This window comes from Hermetia illucens, chromosome 5 (assembly GCF_905115235.1).
Source record: "Hermetia illucens chromosome 5, iHerIll2.2.curated.20191125, whole genome shotgun sequence".
NCBI classification, from domain to species: domain Eukaryota; kingdom Metazoa; phylum Arthropoda; class Insecta; order Diptera; family Stratiomyidae; genus Hermetia; species Hermetia illucens.
In genome coordinates, this window is record NC_051853.1 from 73,584,959 (window position 1) to 73,597,940 (window position 12,982).

Consider the following 12,982-nt stretch of genomic DNA (forward strand, 5'->3'; position numbering starts at 1 on the left):
CATTTCATCCATCATGGGATTCCATAAAAATAGACTTGCATTAGATCCCTGTGAGCGGTTGGGCTCCACATTAACTCATACAGTTTATTGCCACCTTCGATGAATACTTTCCTACCATTGAAGCAACACTTCCACAGAGTAGACACTCACGAAATTTCAACAACACAGACGACTAACTTAGGGAATCAACTGCGCCTTTAAAATCTATAAAAATTCCAAGGATGTAATTGATAACGCCACGGACAAGAACATTTTTTACATATATTAAGGCATCACCGGTGGACGTGCCAGTTCGGAAGTCATACTACCTGTCGACACCAGACGGAATGTTTTCAGTGTTTGGCACTACGTTCTGAAAGAACTATTGTACCCCTTTACTGACTATAATATACCTATACGTATATTAACTATTATATGTCGTTCAAACCTATAATCAACATGAACATTATTATGTTACTTACTTTCAAGTGTTTGCCCCTGGCATCTGGTGTCAAATATTTTCCCAGATGCCTCACCCAACTCTGCACAAGTGACGGAGAGCCAAATAGATATTTAGCACTACTATCATCCAGAGACTCTTCTTGACGAAGTTTAAAAAATTTTTCGAGCGCTTAGGTTCGTCTGCCTTCATGAGCACTCTGGGCTATTCCACTCTTGGTAAATTCACAGAGTACAGTTCCCTCAGCCGCTCCTCTTCATTCTAACCCAATATGGCCCGAAACGCAAATATCCATACCTTATTGAGTGAACCGAGCGTATTCAGTCTGTTAAGGTGTTCTCATACCAATTTGCAATTCATCTGGTTGGACCTAAGAGCCTTAACAGCTGCTTGATTGTCGGTTAGAATAGCAATGTTCTCTCCACTAGTTCCTTTCGAGGTTGGAGGAGGCACATGTATCTGTGGTGCATATTTCCGTCAGGATTATGCTTGTATGCTTATCGATTGGTTGAATGTATGTTCTTTTTGGGCTAATATTCAGGGCGCCTACTCCCTCTGGCCTAAAGGATTCGTCAGTGCACCATGTAAACGATTACTGGTTTATGCCGTATGTCACTGCCACGCCCTCCCAGTTTGCCCTACTCCAACGTGGATACTTCACGAGAGGGTTTCGCACATCTCGCAAGTCATCTCAACCACTAGAAGACACCGGGTGTTCAGATTCGAGAAAATAGTTTACCTTGCAAGGCAAAGCCACTGTGGCGATACTATTTACTTTCAGGCACAAACCTGGAATGAGAAAGTCGGGAACCACTCTTGTTTATCATAATTACCTTTCCTCCCTAAAAGTCAGCTATTTGCTTGAGGATTAACTAGAGGAGTGACTCGGTAGAAGAGTGGATCTACTCACTCGCATATTGTGAACACCAAATGAGAAGCAAGTCTAACGTTTCATTCTAATAAATACATTAGTTTAGAAAAACAGGCTTTTGGTGAATATCTGCTGTCAACCATTCATGGCAATACTCAAAACACCACGCCATGTCAGCATAGGATTCCCTTTGCGTATCTGGTAGGCCTTTCCCAAAACACATCATTATACTTACTGACGGAACACCTTCAGTCTTCTTCCTTCGATTGCCTCAGCCTATCCTTATAACACGATACCCTCGCCTGTAGGCGAGCTTAAATTGAATAATATCTACAATGGGATTGACAACACTTAACGGACGCTTCCTGCACAACTAGGTACCAGTATTTTTTGATAAGGCGAGGTGATCCTCCGTGCAAGAGAGTACAGCGTTTCCCGGTGCCACCTTGTAGAGTTGCCCTGTCTTCCTCTCTGCCACCCCACAGCACCACAAAGACGGATAAACAGACAGGCACACACTGAGCCGACTTTAATGTTTCCACAAAACCTTAGAAGAAGGATGATACAGTTGTCCCACATTCCCCTTCTGGATAATAACACGAATGTTTTTTCGTGCAAGAGAAAAATGTCAGTAACAATACTTGCAATGTACTTACGATGATTGAAACCATTTATACTTAAGATGAGATAGAAAATGGGTGTGATTTCTTCCCAGATGTTTACGGAATGAACGGAAAATATGTGTATTTGTCTGTGAAGTTTGCGTCTTACATTTTACGGTAGACATTGCAAATTTATTATTGTCGGGGCATTGAAGTTTTCCCGTGTAGTCTGGTTGAAAAACCTCAAAACTTTGAACCGCCTTGATTCCTCCAATTTTTGTTGCGATTTCAATACTTTCTCCGTATGGTCGTCGGAATATAGGAAAAACAGTGCTACATAATTCCTTTTGCAGATTAAAGTTCTTGTTGGAAACTCGTCAATAAGTAAAATTCTGAAGCCGATATTCACCTTAGACTTAAAGCTAGAATGAAGCTATTTTGAACCAGTTGAGCAAGGGCTGTACAACTCAGAGAATGTCGATACTAGTTGATTTGCACTTCCCGAATTGTGGGAAATTCCCAACTACTTCGGCAAATATTGTATAAATTTGCATTAAAATGTTGTAATCCCCAAAGAACAAATTATATTTGGTTCATAGAATGGAAGTGCGAAATAAAATTCTCCAAGTTAATCTAAGATTAATATCTACCCCAAACATGTCATCCCACAAGGGCACTCCCACTCCTAAATAAAAACAACCATTAAGCACATTTAGACGACAACTAATTCTGTCCAATTATGCAAATACGCTGTCCAAAATACCCTAACGCTGTTATTTGGGGGCGCTTACAATGCCAACTGTTCGCCCCTCTCGAATCTGCTGGAAATCAAATTTAATTCTCCAGTACAGGTGTTTACAAATTTTTAAAGTATTGTAATTAAATACAATCCTCCCACCTGAAGGGACCGTTATCCATACAGATGAGATTATGCAGACGAGGTTGTAGACGATAAGACTTTACTTCTTTCTTCGGTTTGAAAGAATGCTTTCCTGGAACAATTTCCAGATAATTATTCGTCATTGGAGTGTTTAGAACGTTCGTGATGAAATCCTTCCTTTAATCCTAAGTTTCGAAGTTCAAATCTTTAGGAAAGAATTCATATCAAGAGAGGAAATTAGAATTTAATCCTTTGAAGAATACAGAATGTAAGGCAAGGGTTGTTCTTTAAGGACTGCAAATCCAGACAGAAAATTCTCTCAAACGAGCAGCAGCCTTGAAAATGGATTCGTCAATGAAACTCAGATCAAGTTTAGCACTGGCAATTCACTACCTAATAACCCTTGAAAATGCCACCTCTAGGATTCTCTGGGAGTATCTATAGTTAAAATACCATTTTTTCCATACGCTCCATTGAGTTTTACTTTATAGCCAGTCTTGCGAGGATATTATCCGAAAAGTTTCATAATGCTTGGGTCAAGGGCTCATCCATCAGTATGTAGGGTTCGGTGTTTATGGCTAATTTTGCTGATGGTAAAAGCCAATGAGAAATATGTAGACGACCCTTTTGCGGAGAAGGGTCACCGAATACTTAGCCTCTAAGGAAAACCGTAGCTGGAAGTGGGTGCGAAAGTTTCATTAATTCCAATGGATTTTTTCAATGTTTACCTGGCTGATTTCAAAAAAGGCTTTCACTTGTGTGTCCTTATTACGTTTCTGGTCAAATATAATAAAGTAACTGCCCATTTCAAGCAAAATGTTTAAAGTTAAAAGCTAAGTATAAACTTCATAAATCACATTAAATGACCTATTTGTCTTCTAATTTTATTTCAGCTCCTCCTGAACGAAGAGAATTTAGCACAATGGGAAGCTCTGCCGTTCCTGTGGTTTGCATTCCACTGGCTGGCGATGTCGCACAGCTGTTACAACCCAATTATTTATTGTTACATGAATGCACGTTTTCGCGGCGGATTCGTTCAGGTGCTTTACAGGATACCAGGAGTTAGAAGGTGCTGGTGTGTAAGGAGATGTGCACGGAGTCGTGGTGGAAGTATGGGAGCTGGAATTGCACTCACTGGTGAGATGATGAACAATTTTGCTGAAGGACCTCTTATGCGGAAACCTAGAATACTAATTAGGTGCCAGTCTATATGCACTTTCTCAACAACTGTATATATCTAAGTGTTCACTCATTATGCTTTGTCCATCTGACTTTTCCGTTGCAGACTTTCCATATTTACTTATCTTTTTTTTTTGTTTTTGTTTCATTGAGCATTTATATTATTTTCAGAAAAACTAAACATAAAAGAACCCACCAGAAATGTCTACTTTCGAAAAAACTTCCAAAATTTTCCATCGATAACGATTGAAATTCTTATATGTTCACCTGCAAATTTTACATCGTAGCAAACGCCCGACTTAACTCTTCAAGGACTAAAATTCAACTCGGTATCCCGACGAAATTAATAAGACTGACTAGGCTGACCCTCACCAATGTGCGAGGCCAGATAAAAGCAGCAGGATCACTCTCAAGACCATTCGACATCAACACCGGTCTACGACAAGGGGATGTGCTATCATGCGTCCTCTTTAACCTGGCCCTCGAGAAAGTGATCCGTGATGCTGAGGTGAATGCAAGAGGTACGATCCTCTTCAAGTCCACCCAACTACTGGCCTATGCTGACGATATCGACATCATGGGAAGAACCACCCAAGACGTACAAACTGCCTTCATCCAGATCGAGCAGGCGACGCGAGATCTTGGGCTGCACATCAATGAAGGCAAGACAAAATATATCGTGGCAACGTCAGCACCGAAGACCAATCAACCAACAACATCAAACCGCACTGGTCAAACACAAACACGAAGAAGAATAAGGATAGGAGAATACAACTTTGAGACCGTTGACAATTTCTCCTATCTAAGGTCGAAAATCACAACCGATAACAGCTACGACGATGAAATCCGCGCATGGTTGTTGTCAGCCAACAGAGCCTATTTCAACTTACAAAGACTGTTCCACTCGAAACGTCTCACCATAGGGTCAAAGCTCTTACTGTACAAGACAAAGATCCTGCCAGTCCTCATGTATCCTCGGAAACTTGGGTTCTTAGCAAGAAAAATTGCGAACTCTTGGCCTCGTTCGAGAGAAGAATCCTCCGAAGAATTTTTGGCCCCCTACATGAGGATGGACGATTCCGTAGCCTACACAATGACGAAATCTATGAACGATACCATGACCGTCCGGTTGTGGATAAAATCCGGCTCAATAGGTTACAGTGGGCGGGTCACTTAATCCGTATGGATGAGGATGATCCAGCCCGGAAACTCTATAAGGGCAATATCTATGGTAGAAACAGAAGACGAGGCAGGCCCTGCCTAAGATGGAGCGATGACGTAGGTCAGGACGCCAGACAGCTTTTAGGGATATCGAATTGGTGGACCTCTGCGCAAAACCGGGATGTCTGGAGTTCCTTATTAAGGCAGGCCTAGACCGGATACCGGTTGTTGCGCCGTTGATGATGATGATGATGATGAATTCAATTAATGCTAAACTGGATCTAACCATCACAAACCGAAAAATAGGAAGTAACTAATAAAATAGCGCATATTCAAGTAACTTTAATACCGGGAATTAAGGCCGAATATTTCAACATTTTTGGAACACCATTTTTATTCATAAATAATGGATATCGCAATTTTAAAATAAACTTAATCTTCGCAGCTAACTTATTTTGTGCTTGTGACTTCAGAACTTTAAACTAATAAAATTCCATGTAGTTTGTTGTTGGTTATTGAGTTTAGTTTTGCGATGGGAGCTGCAGCTCCAAACAGTCAAGCCTTTTGATAGCCCCATTGTACTATTCCCGGAGATCGCCAATTCAATGGCCTATGGCCTACGCTATTCGCCGGCTTTTGTGAATCTGAGACAGAGAATGTGCACACTCTTTATTGAAGAAAGGTTTGCATGTTCCATTTCGTATAGGACAACAAAAATGCCACTCTAGTGGACCCGAGTTCTTTCACAAATATTTTCGCCTGCCGGCAGAAATTCAACTTTCTCCATTCAATTCCTTGAAATATTGCAATTTCACTCTTCAGAATAGACTAAACAGTGAATGGCCGGATGCCAAAAAGTGGATCCACCATTGTTGATCCAGACCCCTACCAAGCCAGTTTTCCCATTATTAGCGAAGTTTGACTACCCCAGCATCCGAATTAGGAATCTTTCGTTCAGTCGGCCAAGTTTCAGCACTACCTGGTGGAAACTCCGCACCATCTGGCTTGATATATCAATGCTGTTTAGTGCTGATAATGCTACCCGGCTGTTAGACCAGTTTCGAATGGTGGAACCTCGCAATTTTTGTGCCAAACATTATTCTGCTGCCAATGAAATACCGTATATCTTGGACTAGGATATGGTCGTCATTTTTCATAGGGGTCGGGCCAGTTCCATAATTGGATTTCCAGAGAACGGTACCTCGCCTAATCTGCCCTCCATGACTGACCCTTCGATGAAGCATATTAATTTTATAATTGCCAAAGGCTCATGGCCATTTTTCGGCCATTGTTTGCTTTTCGAGCTTACGACAAAGTATATCTTTTGAATATCGAATTTGAAAACCATATGGTCGGCAGACACGAAAGCCATCTGATGTTTGTCCAGGAACTTCCAAGGCGCCCATGGCATCAAACCGTATCGTTAACTGCTTTATATTTCACATCCAAAGGAAGGGGGATAGATTTAGAATAGTTTCGAGTGACGCAGTCGGCGTAGTACTTATTGCTCCAGTAATACTTAGGCAATCGAGCCTCTGAATCTACGTCAGTCACATGCTGTGTTCGCAAACTTGCCGATGATTATTTCGGCTAGATCGTTCGCAAATGCTTGCGCGGAGACCTTTGTGTTCTCCATTACTTCCACTGTTACCAGGACCTATGTCAAAAGGGATATATCCCCTCCCTATGGGAAACCCCCTAGACATCCATCCTCAATAGACTGCTGTCTGCATGGGTTTGCTTTTTGACAGGCATGTGGCGAGCGCAATGCTGACCACATTGCCTCTCACAGTGTACTGTGGTGTACCGTTACGGTCTTGAATGAAGTGCTCTAACACACTTCAAGGCCTTGATCCAATATGGATTGTTGCGCCAACGATTATTATTATTATTATGTTGCCTACAGTGAGGTGGCCACCTGGAGGTGTATGTATCCCTCATAAAGTAATCTACTAGTTTTCCTAATCATTTTAGTAGAAAGAGGTGAAGCTGGTCGATTGGAAGCTTTTTGCCTCCATATAGGTGGGTTTCTTGGTTTGGAAATAAATTTCAAATTCAAATCACCTCAATTAATTGGAATATAAGCGAATACGCACCTATTGGCTCTGAAATGAGATTCTGGATGTTGCCTAGGAAGTGCACTTCAAGCAAACGATTTGTCGTATCTCCCGAACGTAGATAGCCGTCGCTGACTACGTTTTATAAGCATCCACTTCAGCTTCATCCTCAAAAAAGTTGGCTCTTCGCAAAAACATCTCCATGATATTCGGTCAGCCGACCTTATGCTCTTCATTAGAGCTTTCTGACCACCTTTGTGCCCACTCCAGCCAGTGGCTGAATCATACTTTAGAGTTCAGATGAGGAGCACCGTTGCCGTTCTTCTCTGTTTTGCCCAATCCGGTTTCTACCATGGTGAAAACTAAAGGTAAAAACTCTTTTTTGGTGTCTTGAGTGGACAGCTCTTCTGTCTCAATTCAATTAACGGATTGTACGCACATGGATCGCAACCCGGTCGTTGTTCAGTAATGTTTTGCACCACGCCCAAATTATCTTGCGCGGATTCCAAAATGGAGCGGACGGAGGTGGATCCATGGCCATTACAAAACAATCCGGATCCTGTAATCCGATATTTGTGAGTTTGAATAGGTAGAAGGGAAGGGATGAGCTGGGATTTTTTAATGGAAATGGAAGCGGATTAGGAACGGCATCGGCTTTGTTGGGTGGAAGGACGTAGTGGAGGGGGTGACGACCAGCGTTGTGAACTACTCTATTTTCAGTGTCGAATAGGCGGTTATCACTGTTATGCTAAATGAGGCGAATTTATTCTTCTGCAGAAAATGTTCCTCGCTCAGTCCCCAAACAGTTGAAAGCTAGTGGACTGAGATGTGACCGACACCTTTCTAGGAATTTGACTGCATGATTGCATCGGTACATGTAGCTCGGGAAGTGTCGTTGTGGATCAGGTGGGATATGTAGTTGGTAACATTGTTGTTTTTAAATACGTCAGTACAGTAGCGGAGAATATGCTTTACCTTGTGACGCAGACTCTCCATATGTCTAGGGGAGATACCCATCCAGAAGATGAATTCAAAAGCGGTATAATCAACTATTGGTAGCAGAAAATGTTGAGCTTTCGTGTGGAGTGGGTTTATTGAACCAGAAGATATGGCGTTTAGACTGTTTAGTTCCTTGTTAACATGAAGGACTTTAGATAAGTTTGAAGTTATGGTGAGGTGATATAATCCTCCCTCACTCTTTCCCCCAATTATATGTCTTGTCGATGGAACGGATGTTATAAGAGTATCCACGAGTGCGTCTCTTCATAAAAGGAAGGAGTAACCGTTGCCTTGATCGCTGCTGAGAATTTTTTCTTCACTTCTAACTTCGTTGTGTATCTTACGTGCTTCAATGATCGTATATTTTTCCTGGAAGCTATGTTGTTATTAAGGACGATATGTTCGTCTACCTTCGATTTGAAAACCATCGCAACCTTTCTTTCTGCCAACTCTGCTTCCTTCAAGTGCACGGTTTTTCCGATGTTTACTTTTCTGCAATCTGCGCACGATATTTCGTATTTTACCGGACTTGGCCATTTGATCGATTGTATCCTTGGCCCTTGGGTTTGAGCTTACCGGCCCTGCTGATGAAAATGAAGCCATATTTTGTCAGTTTTCATTACAACGAAAATCTGTTCGAAAATCCAAAGCTACTCTCCGTCTAAGCGGTTGATCCGGAGTCAGCTTGGTAAGCGTTTGCCGTTGAAGCGATCTCTTTCGTTTGTTGTTCAAGCTGCTGACGGTCCGTTTGGTATATCCATAAGATCCGGTGGATCATGTGGTTGAGCGAGGCGACTTTGTGCTAATGAGCGTGCACATTATCGAAGATGGACTTTCAGTAACGGCAAAAAGCATGTAACCAGTGCGACATGTAAATAAGCCTTATACATTGGATGCACGGAAGAGCCTAACCCGGAAAAGTTAGTTATCACGAAGAAGGAAATCGCCCATCAAGGTTCATCAAAATGATCGTTTTGAGGCGCTCCTTCTCCTCATAACTTTGACAAAGTTAGGAACTTTGAAGTAGTTGACGCGGTGGTTGCTTGCGCCACAGTTCACGGACTTGGGACTTTTTTCGGTTCCTTGGAGCACTCATGTGGCCCGTGCGTGACATCATATTTAGAGGTGGAAGTTCGGTGCCGAATGTCTAAACCCCTAGCAGCTGATTGAAGTGAGCCATGATGCGGTTTATTGCTCTTATTTGTGTAACATCATCAATCTCAAAAAATACGTCAAAGGTCTTGTTGTAAAGAAGGGTTTGATGGAAAGCAGTGTGGAGATTCGTTAGACTCTTAGGTCATTTGCATCTCTTGGGGCGATGGGGCGTTATAGTTTTTGTCTGGTTCTTCACAAGAAGGTCTTTGATCGCGTCCTTCCTGTTTGTTTTTACAAATTTGAAATTTAATGATTTCTTGATTAGGGATTTTTTATGGCGAAGTTGAATATAATGGCCTGGGTGGCCCTGAAGTTTTCGGCGGATTTTACAACTACAGCCAATGGAATTTTGATACTTACCTGCTTCCTCTGAGGTGCTTGTTGCTGTTACCCTTGGGCATAAATGACTACTTGGTCGGTTGATTCCGTCCTGTGCTACGATTGGACCAGCGCGCGCCTGATGTCATTGTTTGCGTTGTTGCGGCTGCTAACTGATGGTTAGGACGAACGTAGTCCGAATAGTTGCCTCCAGGGAAGCAATCGTTGCTTGTAGGTCTCGGACCAGCTTTTCTAGGAACACAAAATGTGAATTCATACTTTTTCAGCTTTTTCACCAAAATTTTGTGTCAGTCCAAACGCCCCGATTTTAGGCCGAGGCACGCCAATCCAATATCCCTAATAGCTGTCGAATATCGTTACGACTGGTGGTTTTACTGAGTCTTTGGTAAATTAGTTTACTTAGTTAAATTTTACAAAGAAAAGTTCTTTGTTTTCTACAGTTGGATAATGGAAACTCTTCAAAATGAATTCCAATTATACTGTGGATGCTATACTAAGATTGTCCAAGGAGCACTGAAGGAGAACACAAGCCGATGTACCCTACAAAATTTCAATAAAACATCTATAGCATAATTGGAATTGTTTTTTAAGTGTTTTCATTGTATAAGTTGGCTGTACAAAGTCGGATTCAGTTCTACATGGGACAAACGATTATGGCAAAGTTTGCGGTTCAAGTTGAGGATCCCGTCTGGGGTTGAAGTTTCGGTCACCAAAGAATAGTACGCACTTAATGACTGCATTATCGATGGCCATTTTATAATCCTGATTTTTGTAGGAGCTGGACAGTCAAAATTTGAGAGATTGAAATATCAGCCTGTACCTACAGCTAGGGAAGCTAAGTGCTGTTAGAGGCGTTAGATGGATGATTAAAATATTCTTTTATCGATGTTTTACTTGTTATGCCGATTATTGACAGCCAATCCACCAAACCACATGGCCATTTTCGAAAACTATCATGATTAGTCATCGACTGAGCAAGCGGTTGATCAATATTGCCACTCCTTAACACGTTTTCAGTGAAGTGCTTTACAAGCAAGGCGAAGACCAATCTCTTGAAGTATCCAGACAGAATTCTTTGTAGATTTATAACCTAGATTCCTGCCAAAGGCCATACAGGTAGCCAGACACCACTTGTGATTTTTCATTTGAAGAATTGTAGGGTCCAAGGTGCAAATTTAAATAGAAAGAAGATCACGAAGTGACATAATCTATGGTGAACACGTTCAGCTGTATTTTGTATATCTTTATTGCCTAAAATATATATATAAGTTGCTGGCCAATGATCTTCATTTCATATGTGTTTCCTGTTTCTGTTGCACTTTTTGCCTTCAGTTCAATATCATTTTCTCCACTTTTGCTTTAAATTGCAACTCACTTTCTAGATTATGAAACCTTCTTAATAATAATATTAATACAGTCGAATCTCGATAATCCGTATGGTCCAGGGATTTAAGAATTGATACGAAATATCGAAATCACCCATTATCGGGAAAATGCAAATGAGGAAAATTAACTCTGGGGACCGGAAAATTTGTACGAATTAGCCGAAAATTCGAATAATCGATGTAGAAATTATCGGGACTCAGCTGTATTAATAAATTATTAAATTTGATTTGTCCACATCGATATTCCTCTAAATTGAATTTATGTTCATACATAAACCGATATATATAGCAGCTACAAGACAACATTTACTTTAATCATTTTATGAATGTACTCCCTTCGGACGGAGGCAGCTTAACGCGAACCAGACCCTGCAATTTCCACCAAACACGGATAAAACGCAGATTAAAGCACATACACACATTATACTAAGAAACACACGCACCGTAATAAATTGATCTGAAAATATACGGTGCTTCCGTACACAGAATACATCCGAACCATGCAAATGAATAATAAATTCATTTTCTTCTGCTAAGCTTAAATCCTCCTCCCTTCCTTCTTTTGCTACATATGCGAAGTTGTTTGCTACTTTTGTTTTCCTTTTACTTTCTGGGTAGCTTTTCCGATTGATTGGTGCTTTAGGTTATCGCACCTCTTGTAGTATATGGATCTAACTTTCTAGGATAACGATTAACGTAGCTTCAATTTTCTTCTGCAGGAATCGACGATACTTCTCACCTACATCGCGCCAATACATGCACAACATATATAAGCACTCGTCGGAAGCCAAAAATAAGTATAAATCAGGTGAGTATTGACGGTAACAACGTCACGCTGCAATGCTAAGTGGGTGGTTGAATTATCTATCACTTTCCGAATAAAGCTAAAATCATAACAAAGGAAGAACTGGAACAAAGTTTTATCTTTTTTAAATAAAACCGAGCGTATCCAAAAATAGAGAAGTCACACCGGTCGATTCAGGCTAGTAAGAAGGTGAAAAGGAAACTCACTAGAAAAACTCCGTATATGTCATAAGCCCATAACTGTTTAAACCCAAAATCTCCTCAGTGCAAACAAAGTCGAAACCCGGAAGCTTAACAATCCAGGTATGAAGGGTATGTATTTCAGTGGGCTTTTGTCTGATTTGTACCTGGCCAGACTATTCACTTTAGTGTGATACTGACCTTCAAAGTCTCATTCAAACGGTACGAGTTTGACTTACTGTAACATTGCTAGTAGTAGTGCGACTTCCACCAAACTTGGTAGTATCATGCTCTATATTAGCAGTGATAGCCAATATTATGGCAAAATTTTATGATTCCAAGCTGCATTTAATACGGTTTTTCAGTCAATTTCTAAAAAAAATGTACTATTATTAACTTTATTTGAGCAGAACTGATGCCAGATTTGGATAGCACTAATCGAGATCTTTCATTTGATACAATTACACATCTCTTTTCAATCGGAGGCAATAAAGGTCGAATGGGAAAAATCTGTATCTAGACGGCAGCAGCGGTTGAAACACTCAAAAAGGATCTCGAATAGGGAAGCAGAGAGAGTAACTCGAAGGGCTAAAGCCTATTGGATCCCTTTGCCCAATTATATACAATTCTGGGCAACGAAGGCAATGTAAATACCTCTCGGAAAGGTGGTCTGCTCAATAATATACTTAACCTTTGTCAGTCCTGCAGTAGTGTATGGTGTCTCCTGACACGTTAGCGAGGACTTCACCCATAGCAATCGCCAGGAAAATATCTTAAAAATATGGTGACAACCACATGGCAGAGAAACAGCACATCCAACGCGAAGAAAGGTATCAAGCTGGTCTACAAAAGCATTGGCCAAGCAAACCTCCGTGGAAGTGTAGCTAAACCAACCTATTAAGGCATACTATATGACTCACTTTTGCCTAGA

General features: G+C 41.1%; 1 protein-coding gene across 2 annotated transcripts in view; it reads left to right on the top strand.

The window, feature by feature from the left end:
* Positions 1–12,982, top strand: part of LOC119657389 (RYamide receptor-like) — a 290,267-nt gene that overhangs the window by 274,476 nt on the left and 2,809 nt on the right. The window contains exons 5-6 of one of the 2 annotated variants that reach the window (XM_038064274.1): positions 3,686–3,990; positions 11,787–11,875. In XM_038064274.1, coding sequence (XP_037920202.1) covers positions 3,686–3,990; positions 11,787–11,875 — 394 coding nt within the window. The remainder of the gene's footprint in view (positions 1–3,685; positions 3,991–11,786; positions 11,876–12,982) is intronic. The other variant, XM_038064275.1, reaches the window with a different exon arrangement.